At 40.8% G+C, this 15,595-nt stretch overlaps 1 protein-coding gene across 1 annotated transcript in view; it reads right to left on the bottom strand.

Annotated features, from left to right (window-relative positions):
- Nucleotides 1-14,590, bottom strand: part of LOC124280393 (pentatricopeptide repeat-containing protein 2, mitochondrial-like) — a 30,749-nt gene extending 16,159 nt beyond the window's left edge. Inside the window, exons 1-5 of the mRNA XM_046716295.1 lie at nucleotides 14,461-14,590; nucleotides 10,004-10,096; nucleotides 8,628-8,760; nucleotides 8,317-8,443; nucleotides 7,333-7,512 (exon numbers count right to left, since the gene is read on the bottom strand). Of these exons, the coding sequence (XP_046572251.1) occupies nucleotides 7,333-7,512; nucleotides 8,317-8,443; nucleotides 8,628-8,760; nucleotides 10,004-10,096; nucleotides 14,461-14,533 (606 nt within the window). The 5' untranslated portion in view covers nucleotides 14,534-14,590. The remainder of the gene's footprint in view (nucleotides 1-7,332; nucleotides 7,513-8,316; nucleotides 8,444-8,627; nucleotides 8,761-10,003; nucleotides 10,097-14,460) is intronic.
- Between the last annotated feature and the right edge of the window lie 1,005 nt (nucleotides 14,591-15,595).

Below are 15,595 nucleotides of genomic sequence, written 5' to 3'. Positions count from 1 at the left end.
ACCTGGCATTTGATTCTTGGCGATAAAGTCCCATCGCGAGTCCCATATGCACTGTGTTTTGATTCTCATCAAAACGCGTGTTCTCTCAGAGTCTAGAGCGTGGATTTCTGATACTCTGGCTGCCGTTGCTAGGGAAAGCAGGAACAGTGTTTTCTGCGCCAGAAATTGAACGATGTTGATTCCAGTGGTTCATAAGCCTCACTTGTGAGGTGTTGGAGCACTATATTTAATCCCATGCTGGGAGCATAAAATCTCCAATCGGAATGAACGTAGCAAGGCCAGTAACTCTGGCGCCTTCGTTAACTTGACACCCGTTCTCATAGTTATCACTGAACTTAATGCTGCGAGATAATGAGATAGTGTCGAGCCTTTTAGACGCTTTGGTTTGTCGAGGTGACAAAGGTAGTCTGCCACTTGAGGGTGTGTAGCATTTCTAGCTGTAAATCCCTTTAGCAGCGTATGTCTCAAAACTGTGCCACTTGTCATCATACAAGTTGCGCCGTAGAGTTGCATAAAGCAAGCGTGACTGCTTTTGCCGCTCTGGCTGAATAACCTCTCGTTTAAACACTCTTTAATACAGTCCATACGTGAAGTTGGAATGCTCCTGGGTTTTCGTGCGCTTGTTTTGTGTGAGGATGTACAAGTAGATTCGAGCACTTTGGTAGTTGTAGTATTGGTTGTCCGATTTCTTGAATTAGAATGGGAAACCACATTCTCGCTGGCCAGTAGGGCGCGACCAAAATCAGTTGGAGGCTCTGAGTTTGTCTGACTTTCTGTAACACCCTTGGTATTAGAGCTGGCGGCGGAAACGCATACGCGTTGAGGCCTTCCCAGGATATGCTTAGAGCCCGCTGCCCACGCTTTGTGGATCCGGGACTGGTGAGACAAATGTTGTTAGCTGATTGTTGAAGCGAAAGTGGCTTAATAGGTCTATTAATTGAGCTCCTATTTCCATGATAATCTGAGCCAAGATTTCTGGGTGGAGTTTCCATTCGCCGGTGACGGTAGATATGGCCATGAGAGCGCCTGCGTCTGCATTCTTGGCTCCGGAATGTGGCATGCTCTGACATGTATGTTTAGATCGACCGATCAGATCGAACAGTTGGAAGCATAGAGTCAATAGGTTCAATGATCTCGCTGAACCTTGTTTGTTTATATAAAACGCCACTGTTGAGTTGTCGGTGTGGATCATTAGGTGCGCATTCTGTAGAATGGTGCTCCAATGAAGTAGGGCGCTGATTACTGCTTTCATTTCGTTTATGTGCATGGTTTAACCCTGATGTCCGGTTGGCGCAGATGAGCCCCCAACCTTGCCTACATAGAGATGGGTTTTGAACTCCGCTCTGTTAAATAGATTGGTGGTCCTGAGGTAATAATCTGTCCGATCGTCCGGTTGTACATTCATGAAGACCAGTTCAGTGGGCGAAGTTGTAATTCTCTTTGCATGTCATGTCTTGTGCTGACATCTCTAAAAACCTCGCCACTCAGAGTAGTAAAACGAGAGAGTAGTGCTTGAGATACAAGAACTTGTATCTATATCCCACGATCTTGACACCCTTACCGCGGTCTGTAAGGAAATGAAGTGATGGCCGACTCTGTGACTGCCATCGCTGAAACTATGTAAAATCGCCTGGCTCCATGTCTTCTGATGACAGGGGGAGGTCTCTAACCCCATGAAGGCAGCCAACCACGAAGGTCCAGTCTAACTGGACTGTCCTGACATGTTGTTGTCACTTTTGTAACCCATGTCTTGATCTGTGAACTACGCTCGATCTCTGCGCAGGGCGTTGTCCCTCGTGGTCCAATCAAAACAAAGCATTTTGATTCTGTAGGCTAGCCGCGCTGTGATGTCACCGGTGTTGAATAGTCCTAGTTGAATAACCTTGACGATCTGCGTAGTGATCTGCGTGGTGGTCGGCTTGGTGTGACTGTATGGTGCCTTGCATGTAGATAATCGTCTCATAGTCTGGAATTGCCTACCTGGCAATATATACGGAAATGGTGATTCCCGTGATGATCTGTGAAGGCCGCTGATGCCCTTGATGTAGGTATGGTCGGTCTGAAGATCCTTTATTAGGCTCTACATCTGTTGACAGTCTCTGAAGATAGCTACCGTCCTTCGCGCAGCTTGTAGACTGAAAGTAGCTCTGTTAAGAAGTAAGTACTGGCGACGCCTCTGCCTTGTGGATGGCTTCCGGCGCCGAATGCCTTCGCAGGCTAGCTTGTAGACGGCATGTGTACAGTTGAGAAGGCTGGCCTGTAGTGTAGATCTGCTGCCAGATGTCACGTTGATGAAGGGTCCCTCAGAGATGACGTCTGCGTTGGAAACTTCGCTGAAGGCTCAGGGGATGGTTGAGGACCTCGTTGTGGGCTGTGACTTCTTCTCTAGGCCATAACGCTGATCATCTCCTGCATAAAGTCCCCCGGTTTGAAGGTCTGCGGTGGTAGTAGTAGCTGCCCTTTCTGCGTTGCTGATAGCGTGGTCCACAGGGTCCACAGGACGCCATCTGTTGTCATCGTGAGATACCGGTACCGTGGAGATCTGCGCTGAAGTCACCAAAGGTGACTGGTCGTTACTTGTGATGAACCTCTGGGAAGATGATCGGTTGATCATCGGAGAGTCCCTGTACCGCCAACGGAACAATCTCGGCAGAGAAAGTTCTTGTAGTCTGCGCAGACGTCCCCGTAGAGTTGTCTTCATCTAAGGGGTGTGTAGCCTTCTCTGGGTAGAGGATGGTGTCTATACATCGTCTGCGAAGTTGTAGACGCTGCCCTATCTGCATTGGTGGCGACGGGACCCATGGGAAGATCATCAGTCATCAGCGTTGATACATCGAGCTGATTGTGGATCTGCGCTGACATCACTGTAGCTGATACCGGTCGTTTCTTGTGATGAACCTCGGGAATGATGAGCGGCTGCTCATCATACAGGCCCTGTTCTGCGACGGGAACAATCTCGGCAAAATTATGAATTAAGAAACTCCAGTAATTACACTCAACCCTGTACAAGACTACGATATTCGACTCTATCCTTTTTTCCATCAACAATTAAACTGTGGAATAACATCACCTTAGCTATCAGAAACTGTAAATCTGTTGTGTCTTTTAAAACTGCAGTTCAAGTGAAACAAAAATGTGCACCCGTATATTTCTCATATGGGAAAAGGAAACTAAATGTTTTGCATACAAGATTAAGATATATGACAAGTACACTTAATTATGATTTATTCAGAATTAATGTTAGAAATGATGCACTTTGTCAGTGTGGCCATAATTGTGAAAATGCTTTTCATTATTTTTTTGAATGTCCATTATATATAATTCAAAGAGAACAAATGTTAACCTCTTTAGAAAATATAGTGAATAATAGAGCATGTATTGATATTAATCTCATCTTAAATGGCAATGCAGGTCTCTCGCTTAGCGAAAATCAAAATGTTTTTAAAAGTGTACATATCTACATCCATAACACTAAACGATTTAAATAACTCTGTCTGTACATATCTATACCCTTTGTCTGCCTCTTGTTGTAATATACACTTGTAACTATGTGGAGAGGGCTTATTTAAGTTGGATAACTTGTGCCCAATCCGTTTCTTAATTGAATAAAATATGTTTCAATCAAAAAAAAACAATCTCGGCCGAGAAAGTTCGTGCCGTCTGCGCTGGCTTGCCCTTGGTGGTAGACGCTGCCCTGGGGGTGCGGAGTCTGCGCTGAGATGTAGATGCCCTCTTAGTCTAGACTGCGACGACTGGATGTCTGGTGATGCAGGTCGCTTCTTGGAGACGGCGGACTGCATCCCACGCCTCTCCTCCAAGAGAACTCCAGCGGAACACCAGACGGGAGGGGATCATCCGACAGCAGTTGACTTGAGAGGGATTCAGCCGCATATCCATGCCTGGATATAGGTTACGTGACCTTTCTGCTGTGCGTCACAAGACGCAAAGTAAATATTTGTTAAATGCAGAATTATATAAATTATTGCAAAAACTGCAACCTGAACTGAAAGAACATGGTACAGTACAGCTAGGGCATATTAAATGCGGATCAGCAGCAGAAAAACGTAATTTGCAAACAGTACAGAATTTTTCATGAACGTAACCTACTGAACAAACACGGAATACACCGCGAATAAACAGCAGTAAATACAGATAATTATCAAAACATATTGTTGAAGGATACTAGCTAAACCTCTATAAGGTAATTACTAAGAATAATCAAAGGATATAGTGCCGTAGGGAGACACAGGCGCTCTCACATCCTGCTCACTTGGCGAAGAAGGAGAGAGTGAAGCATGTGGGATGTGGAGGCGCCACCTTTCCCGCCAAAAGGGGCAAAGAGAGGCAACTCTTGGTGAGTATTGATTAGTGATTTTAAATTGAAGGGAGATTCAATTAGGGAGATACAAGTGTTCCACTATGTTCGCAAGAAGAAGAAGACAAGCAAAAAGAGCATGAGTCAGGATAAGGAAAAATATGGGTTTCTTTATCAACTTTAGTAGATACTTCTTGGATGCTAGCATTGAAGAGGGAGTCAGTAAACCAAGGCTGGAGAAACAGTTCTGTTTTAAATCGCTCCTCCCATGAACAGATGTTAAGAGGTGCACGTCGGTGAACAGCAAGAGTGTAGCCCAAAAAATGAGACAACTGATCCAGGATAATTTGGAACTGGTCCAGAGCTAAAGTCATGCATCCTCGGATGTAAGCATCTTTATCAGAATAAGTATGCTCCAGAGCAGAGTTCACAGCGTCAACTGCTGCAATCACACAACTAATAGATGGCAACGTCTTTCTCACGGCTGAATCCATGTGAGCCAACTCTCGATCCTCAATAAGGTAGGGCGAAGCAGCTCGTTTGCCACACAGGGTTCCAATATCCTCATCAACTGTTGGAGCCGTAGAGATTTTTGTTAGGCCATGGACATGAGAGGTAGACGGATTATATCTGGGAGCAGAGAATCATTCCTTAATTCGTTTCAGGCTTTGAAACCATCATTTAGTGTACTGGATAATTTCAGAATACAACGTTGAGGTGGTAGGGTGATGGTAGACCAATCCCGGTTCCTAGGATGTAAGGAGTGATCCAGGTCATCTGCTGAAGTACTCAAGGGAAGTTGGAGCTTCTCACCAATCCAAAGGAGTACCTGAAGTGTCTCAACTGCTGCAAAGCTACCCCCAGGGGTAGATAACTCAGAGTGAGCGGGAGATGCAGGCATGGCTATTTGGACTGGATCAATCTCAGGAGGTGGACCAGATGAAGAGCCAGGAGCTACCGAATCCGGATGGGCTGGAGTAGAAGGCTGTATTTGGTTCCAGGCTGAGGTTATGGCCCTGATCATCATATTTAGATCCGTAGTCGCTGTAGGAGTGGGATTGTTATCAGGTTCCCATGACTCAGCGATGATCCTAGAGTGAGTCGAAGGATTCTCAGAGCGTGTAGACGGAACATCGTAAGAGACTGTAGGCGTATTAGTGGTATCAGAGCAATGATCACCTGAACGTCAGTCAGAGGAACTGTATCGAGTTCTCGACGTGGTAAGTACCGAAGTAGGTGGTAAGCTAGTGATCTGGATTCCCTAGTATGGCTAGGTGATCCGGTATGATATGAAGAACTAGTCCGGGGTCGATGTAGTTCTAGTTGGTGATCTGCTTCTGATTGGAGCTCTGGTTCGACCATCTGAATAGGATCGGCCATGAGATGTGTATCTGTACTGTGATCCCGATTGGTCAATGGCTCTGTAAGGTGATCTAGATCGTATAGGTGACCTGGGTTAGTAAGATGATCTGGTTTTGTAAAGTGATCTGGATCGATTCGATGCACTAACTGGAAACTGTGATCGTGATCTGGATCTATAACGTGATCTGGATCAGAATTCCAAAACTACCAAAAGGCACAAGTACACCACCAGATCTATCTATGTGCCAAGTTTGGTGATGACATATTGAACGGTTTTAGAGTTCTGCTCCGGAAAAGAGCACTTCCACCAATTTCAGTCTAAGTCGAACTTGTTGCCATGGAAACGCCAAAAATATTTAATTCAGAATTCCAAAACTACCAAAAGGCACCAGTACACCACCAGATCTATCTATGTGCCAAGTTTGGTGACGACATATTGAACGGTTTTAGAGTTCAGCTCCAGAAAAGAGCACTACCACCAATTTCAGTCAAAGTCAAACTTGTTGCCATGGAAACGCCAAAAATATTTTATTCAGAATTCCAAAACTACCAAAAGGCACAAGTACATCACCAGATCTATCTATGTGCCAAGTTTGGAAAAGAAATAATGAATGGTGTTAGAGTTCTGCTCCGGAAAAGACAAATGTGCACGGACGGACTGACGGACAGACAAATGTGCAGGGACGGACGGAGTCCATTTTAATACCCCCCGCAAAACGCGTTGCTGGGGATAAAAATCAGTGATTTACAATGTGATTAGGTTGTCTGACAAAACATCCACTTGCACAGTTTGAGATCGATTGGGTCATTTGATGAAGAGATATTTACAAAAAAACGGGTCCACATGCATTTCATGCCAAACTATAAGAAGATAATTCAGGAGAGCAGCATGGAGTGCACGGGCGAATGGACAAGGAGGCCTATGGAAAAAAGTTTACAGTCGTTCCACTTAAAGTCTATGGAAGAGAGAGAGGTGCAAGTCGTGAGATAGGATAAGTCTAAAAATTAGATATCATTTTAGAACTCCATAGCAGCGAAGGAGAGATATTCCTGGATAACCTTTCATGACCATCCAGATCAATTTGAGCTTCATCATAGCAGTGTACCTCTAAGGCCAAACAAAAATATATGTCCATTTCCCAAAACATGCTTTTTAAAAATAGGGTAGGTGGGTCGGTTTTATCTTCTTTTTTTTACCTTTTTTTTCTATTTCCTAGTGGTACCAGGTGGGCACCTGAGGTCTTCAAGAGTACCATATCATGTAGTGACAATGCATTATGATTAAACATTGTAAGATTTCTATATCAAATCATTATTTATGTTATTTATCTGCAGATTTGGTCAGTGAGGACCCATTATGCCAATTCAATGCAATCCATTTTAGCCCTACGTACACTGATAAACATGAAAATATCATACTCGATTTGGATGAAAATGATGAGTTGAAATGCACTCCAGTCATGATATTGACTTGGTTAAAAAAAGATTTAGGGTCGGGGGGGTTTGGATAGGGTCGGTTGGGTTACCGTAAATGGACATTTTGGGGGGGGGCCTAAGGATGCTAGACCCAAAACAACAATCCACCTACATACTGGCGATTGAGATTGACTTAAAGCAGTGTATGTCTCAAGATGATAAGTAAATTATCAACATACCATTTTATATAATGAAGCAAACAACAAGGTCATGCAGTTGATGGGGTATCGGAAGTCATCACCGCCAAACTCCCTCAGCTGTTTGTAGTACTCGACCACCTCTGGGTAGCGACCCTTTTTGTACAGCATGTCCATGATGAGCATGTAGCTGGAGATGTTGTCAAACAGACTTCTCAGACTCTGCAACAACACAACATACACTCAACAACCACACTACCAGCTTGTATGGCCATTGCCAGCGTATTACAGACACCATGCTCCAGGGCATATGATTGACAGTGAGTAGTAACGTCAATCATTTCTTCCTCCAGTTGTATACAGTTATACAATTTGATACTTTCTATGTGTGTTTCATACAAGTCCTCAAAGTTTACAGACTTTCCACACATCCTGATCCTGAAAAGTTATATTAAAAAAGGTACTGCTACAATGCCAAATGCCATATGTGGGGCCATCCAGGCCAAGTTCCACCATGCTGCTTCAGATAAGATGTCTTACAATGTACAGATATAATTGCGACCACAGACAATGTTTGATGAGCTGAATATTGGTAAGGGTCATACTAAACATGCTCAAACAGTTATTCCTTGTGTGTAAACATATGTATCTTCCCTCTACTATATCTGGAACAAAACATTGACAAGCACATCGGTCTACTGACAAATTCAGGATTAGACGTGATATTCAGGAAAGGTCACTTTCTGTGAATACATGGACTTAACACTTGCATTTCTACTGCCAATACCTGACTTCACACAGGCCAATGTGGGAAGGGAAGCAACTCTTTTTCTTTTCATCTTCTCCAACACGATATCTTCATTGCACTGATCATTCTTGACTATTCCTCACATATCAAATCTTAAACACAATCAGGCAATACTCATTCTTTATCAGTTTTCTATCAGATCACCAAACGTCTGGTTTTGATAAGACATCATGGGCAAAATAACTGGGAAACGATGGTTGACAGCAAGTGTTTCTCACCTCATCTTGATAAAGTTCCACTGCTTTATCTACTTCATTTCTGATATGCAGCAAACGTAACACTGGTGGACCAAAGCAGTATGGTCGGGGGGAATCCTCTGTGTCCTGAGCCCGGTCTGCACAAAACCTGCAACATCACACAGAATCAGAGTCAACCCTGCCACTCTCTTACAGGAAACCACTGCATCCAAGTACAGACAAAAACCCTGTAAACTTACCAAGACTTCAATAACCATCTTTGCTGACGAGTACCAGCATCATTTGACAGGAAGATTTATTTGTCATTAAATGTCATTAAAAGTCTGCCCTACCTTTTCAACATGGCTACTAGTGTCTCTAGATCTTCATCAGTTTCTGTAACGGCTACTGTTGTCTTCAAATCCTCTGTAAATATCGTCTGACCTTCTCTAGCTGTTAGATTCTTCATACGTTCCATAAAACTTCCTGGAACCACCATAGCAACAAACATCAGTTAATACTTCGCAACACTACAGGATCCAGCAGCAACAAACATCCCAGCAACAAACATCAACACTACAGGATCCCAGCAACAAACATCAGTTAATACTTACAGGATCCCAGCAACAAACATCAGTTAACACTACAGGATCCAGCAGCAAACAAACATCAGTTAAACATCAGTTAATCGCAACACTACAGGATCCCAGCAACAAACATCAGTTAATACTTCGCAACACTACAGGATCCCAGCAACAAACATCAGTTAATACTTCGCAACACTACAGGATCCCAGCAACAAACATCAGTTAATACTTCGCAACACTACAGGATCCCAGCAACAAACATCAGTTAATACTTCGCAACACTACAGGATCCCAGCAACAAACATCAGTTAATACTTCGCAACACTACAGGATCCCAGCAACAAAATCAGTTAATACAGGATCAAACCAGCAAGCAACAACATCAGTTAATACTTCGCAACACTACAGGATCCCAGCAACAAACATCAGGATCCCAGTTAATAGTTAATACTTCGCAACACTACAGGATCCCAGCAACAAACATCAGTTAATACTTCGCAACACTACAGGATCCCAGCAACAAACATCAGTTAATACTTCGCAACACTACAGGATCCCAGCAACAAACATCAGTTAATACTTCGCAACACTAAGGATCCCAGCACTTGGGACATAAAGCCAGCAGATCCAGATGTCATATATCTGTCAAGATTCACTACAGGTGAGGTGAAATTGGGTTTAACGTCGCGCTGGAGAATATTTCGCTCATATGACGACGTGCATGTGTGTGTATGTGTATGTGCGGCTGCTTCTACTAGCCCAGACTGAGGCTGGTTTTATAGTGCTAGCCCACTGAGATACCATGCCACAGTGAAGCATGAATACCCCACTCAGACACATTATACTGACTCCAAGCCGACCAGTCCTTGTTGTACCCATTAATGCCGAGCGCCAGGCAGGGACCAAGTACCATATTTTAACGTCTTTTGGTATGACGTGGTAGGGGATCTAACCCGCAACATTCCGCTCTCCGGGCGGACGCTCTAACCACTACACCACGGAGGCGATGTTCATTACAGGTACTACAAGAGGATAATATCTTAAGGTGAAGTAAACAGCTGGCTTCAACAGCACCATGCATTTAGTGTAATCCCAAGTATCTTGTTAGAGTTACCTGTGACAATGGTTACACACTGACATACCCTTAAGTGTTCCAAGTCGGTCTTGTGTCAATACACGAACTCGCCTCAAGTTGTCTAGTCCTAAGATATCTCCATTTAACAGGAACCTCTGCCCTGAAACATTTGAAAAAGGAACAAAACCATTATTCACATTAACAGTGATTCATTTTAGGCACAAACAGAATGTACACTTCTCACACCAAGAATTCTTACCCATAAGCTTGTACAATACTAGATTTATGTCCTCACCAGATGGGTCATTTTCAAAATTGGTAGGATTTTCAATTCTTTATTACAGTAATATCAAACTCCTGAAAATTGATTTAGTTTTTGTTTAAATGAAATCTCAAATACTTAATTATTCAATAATACAAACATGCAGGCTCAAATTTACTAATTGGCCTTTTAATTGATACATAAGTAATTAATAGGGTGAGGGAAAGTACTGACAGTTACCACTTCTTAATCAGAATAAGGATTTTGAAATATAATTCATAAAAATCTTTTAAAGATGGCATACACAGCTTTTACACCGACTTAATCAAACTTGAAGGTAAAAACTATTATCATGAATCTTGAAAGTGTTATTTTGTATCTTTCATTTTTTTACCACAAAATAATTGCATTTTTCTAAAACATTATTATGCATATAGCTTTCAACAGGTAAAATTGTCTAAAATAAACATCAGCTACTAAGCCCAGAACATCTTTTGATGACACCAGCATAAAGAGGAGTGTTTCATGTATTATCATGAATTAATTAGAGCAGACAATTAACACCAGTAACGGTTAGGACAATAGTGGTAACGGTTTGGACAGGAATGGTAACCGGCTGGACATAAACCTTAAACAATTTAATTCAACATAGAAACAGGTAACATGAAAGTAAAAAAAAATATCATTTACTTCAATTGCTAACCCTATTTTGGACAGACAGTGAAGTGTGTATTAGAAATTGTAACTTGTAACAAATGTGACATGTTTTCTTCCACGCTGTGGTAACGGTTTGGACATGTGTTATATCAATATGAAACTTGTGAATGAATTTAGGCTTTTGAATAAAAACAAACTGTAGCTTCTAAAGAATAGAAAAACACCCCTGTCTAGGTTGAAAATCACTTATAATCTAAAGAAGAGTGCAATTGGGGAACGAAAATTGAATGAATAGTAACGGTTGTGACATTATTGGTAACGGTCAGGACATCAGTGTAACAAACAAATGTTATCCCTCTAAAAAGTTGCAAAAGATTAAATTCTGAAAGGTACTGCAACAACTATGATACTGTACACATGGTCATGCTACACAGGTCACTGCATAGATATCATTTTGCTGTTGATATTATGGTGCAATATTAGTCTCCACGAAATATACTTCTTTCATTCACTCGGATACCTTTAGTTTTGTTAATCGTGAGATGGTAACACATATTTATCAAATACAAAGGTTTGGCCAACATATTAGCACCTAGCAAATATTCAAAGTAAATGGTAGCCTTACATATCTCACAGTTAAAGTTAAATCAGTTTACACCTAAAAAATCTGTAAAGGTTGGAATACTGAAAGTTGTTTACCGTTACTACATTTTGTCCAAACTGTTACCATAGATGTCCTAACCGTTACCTTTAATTGATAAAGACTATAGATCTTATAGAAAATAGAAACTTAACGTGATAAATTCGTTTTGGTTTTTATTATTTAAAGCAGATAGATAAGTAAATAGAAACTTATTATCACACCATGGAACATATTCTTTAAAATTGAAATTTACTAAAGACATGTCCAGACCGTTATTATTATTTGTCCAAACCGTTACTAGAGACTGTGTTTTTTATGCTACTACATCAAAACTCCTTTGAACAGTAAAATTCCATGCTTAAACTCATCTTAACCCTTAAAGTAATTATAAATTTGTTATATTTCAAATATTAATGAACAACTTTTTGAAATACAAATCATTTTGTCCAGACCGTTATAAGGACTGTCCAAACCGTTACTTTGCAGAATGGTAACGGTTTGGAAAGTAACGGTCAAGACAATTTGTAAGTAAATCTAAAATAAAAAAATGAATGATCCCTAAAAGATTCAAAGGACATGCCTTCCACCTCTTCCATTTCTGGGCAACATATCCATTGAAATTAAAAAAAAAAAAGAGATATATTTGACACAAAATACATTGGTAATGGTCTGGACAATTAAGGTTGACACATACCATTTATACGTTTTTGATGGTGTCAATTTTCTGCAAAATGTGCTGAATTTCATTATTTCATCTGCTGTCACATGCACAGGGGCTAGCTCAAGCAGACACAGGAAGTAGAATTACAATCCAGCTCAAGGGGGAAATTATTGCAGGAATTTCATACACTGGTAACGGTCAGGACACAAAATCACAGGACAAGCATGTTACAATTTGTAGAAAAAAAACTTTTTTAAGTTAAAATAAAATTAAATGCAGTTTGAGTATGCCTGTTCAATCCTAATGGGCATAATATGAATTAGTTTGTTTATTTGCAGACCGTCACGTCCGGACAGAGGAAATCTGCCAATTTTGACCCTAAAATGTGGCTAAATATAAATTTCAAAATGACAAGACTAATGATATACCACATTTACTGACTAGTAAACATCTAAATATGTTCTCTAGCACAAAAGAATCCTTTTAAGTTAACAGAGTTTTTTTTATTTACAGAAAATCCTACCAATTTTGAAAATGACCCATATATATATATATATATAGTGTACTTGCATGAATGCAGAGATTCGGAACTTTTTTGTCAGAGAGGCGTGGCATTGTATGTACATCAAAAGTACAGCTTCGTGACGTCAGTCGAAACTTAAAGGTCACATGCAACCAAAAAATCAAACATAATTAAAACACAATTATCACTTATTCATGATATATAATATACATTGCTGGTTATGAAGAAACATAAAAACAAAATTATAAGCGTACAATCGCAAATCAAAAGTGCAATATTGTGTACTTGGGTTTACTTCCCAAGAAACGAAGCAGCCGGGATACCGTACCCAGTCAGAGCTGGTGGGTGTGCACTCAAGTGTAACGGCTGGTTCATTTGCAGATGCCCTCACGGCTCATTGTGTGTGTACATATAGAGATGTTGGGCTTTGTAAATACATGCTCATTTTTTGTGTATAACATTTTACAATCAACAGACATCATAACATGTCATGTGTTCAAGTATCACACCTGCCTGTCTGTGTAATTACATAATGTGACAGAGACCGAACTCGGGCCATAAATCAATGCATTTTGTTTATGGTGTATAGCCTTATCGGTGTTAAGTTCAAATTGCATGTGGTCAGTGATAGCAGCTGTGTATTGAATATTGTCATTAGCAGACAGGCAGGCAGACACACAGGTGTCAATAAAACAAGACATTGAGTTTTGTCTGTGACAACACCATATCTATATCACAGTTAGAAATTCTGTCAACGCTAAATAATGACATTGCATGCTTTTAAGTATCGAACTGAGAAAGTGACTCGGTAAGAAGAACGTGTGGTGAAATAGACAAATGAAATTATATAAACAGTTTATTTACTGCCATAACATATAAAAAGCTCGCGCCTGTGAGGTATCAACAAAACATTAGGAAAATAGCTCACACCAAAGCCTTCACCGAGTATTCACCGGACAGCCCGCTTCCAAGCTGGGCGAACCTATTTCACTGCGCACATGCTATGAGCGTAGCCCAGCTGTTGAAACCAGTTAGTGAATCGTTTGAACTCTGATTTCGCGCGGGTTTTTTCATCGCATTATTTTTTAACTTTATAAGTTGAATTTGCATTTTTGATGATTTGTTTAGGTAAGTCCATACCGAAAGGTATCAGAATCTGCAAAGTTATGTTTTACGTTGCATGTGACCTTTAATTTACGAGCTAGCATGATAATTTCCGCGATCCACGAATCAAGGTTATCCACGAATTTAGGTTACAGTTCTGTAATGAATGGTGTTTGCTTTCTAGTAGCAGCCACTTCCGTCATCTCTGAAATAGTTTTTCTAAAACTATCTCAACCTTCAGTCTACTAAATGCCGATCAGCGTAATAAAAATAGCTCTTTTGGGGTATAATAGTTCGATTGAGACGAATGTCGTGTTATACGTCGATCTATGGTTATCCTCGACCCGATGAAGGTCAAGGGTTGTATTGAAGATATATAGGGTATATCTACACAAATTACGTCATAAAATGACAATAAATATCATCAGTCAAAAAGGCTAATCAAGTGACTAGATGAACCACGCAAATAACGTAACACTATAGCATTTTCGTGAATACTGTCAAGGTTTTACTGTGTGTCTACATAAACTGTCTCATTCTGTATGACCGGGAGCACGTGGAGACGCAACTGATGATTTTTCTGTGTTCCAAAAATAATGCACGACCTGAAAAATAACGTAGTCGGCAATTTTTTAGAATATGGTTTAAACGCGGTTTCAATGAACTGTTATTACCTGACACAGAAATAGGGCGAAGTTTGAGTAAACATCGTGAAGCTGACACCGCATGTCTTCCAAAGGCAGCCATTTTGACAACTTTGAAGTGTCTAAAATGATGACCGGCAATCTTCAAACGAACAAGGAATTTTCAAATAATTGCATTGAGTCAATATATATGTTCGTATCTAAACGTATATCAACATAAGGAGTATCATTTCAAGCATGTACATACAATAAGTAAAATAAACTTAGTCCAAGGTAAATTTTAATGTTTTACAAAAAGGAATTCGTATCTAGAACGGAGGAGCGGGTCTAGGATGCGGTTTTGGTTATAAATATGAGTCAAAACGGCCGCAAATAACTGTCACAAGGGTGAGGTGAGGTGAAATTGGGTTTTACGTCGTACTTGAGAATATTTCGCTCATATGACGACGTGCATGCGTGTGTATGTGTATGTGCGGCTGCTTGTACTAGCCCAGACTGAAGCTGGTTTTATAGTGCTAGCCCACTGAGATACCATGCCGCAGTGAAGCATGAATACCCCACTCAGACACATTATACTGACTCCGAGCCGACCAGTCCTTGTTGCACCCATTAATGCCGAGCGCCAGGCAGGGACCAACAAGTACCATATTTTAACGTCTTTTGGTATGACGCGGTCGGGGATCGAACCCACGACCTTCCACTCTCCGGGCGGACGCTCTAACCAGCTATGGTAATTATATGAATTCAACAAATAAAATGTTTTATAAAGACCTGCTCACAGACGAGAAAACAACTTCAGAGAGACAATAGTGGACGAGGAAGTGTCTTTCTTTGCAATAGAATTGCACGTAGTTTTAAAAATTTGGTGAAAATAAAACTGGTATTTTCACTGAGTAGAATAACATGTTATTTCACTGAGTAGAATATTACTTTTGCCTGGAACTCAATGGCTAAACTGTAGTTGGGTTACGTAATAAAATGCAGACTTACTCGATGTCTTGATGATTTATAAACAATGATCAAAATATAATAAATAGAAAATTTTGTTAATGTTGTCAAATAACATGTATATTTCATCTAGTGGTCTTACAAAGTGGATATGTTCACGAGTGGCACTCAGCAGAGTAAATCCTTATCCATGCACGCAGCAGAGTATATCCTTATC

Source organism: Haliotis rubra, unplaced genomic scaffold (genome assembly GCF_003918875.1).
Source record: "Haliotis rubra isolate DU_JTF1 unplaced genomic scaffold, ASM391887v1 Scf267, whole genome shotgun sequence".
In the NCBI taxonomy this organism is placed as follows: Eukaryota; Metazoa; Mollusca; class Gastropoda; order Lepetellida; family Haliotidae; genus Haliotis; species Haliotis rubra.
This window is presented reverse-complemented; position numbering and strand designations above follow the sequence as displayed.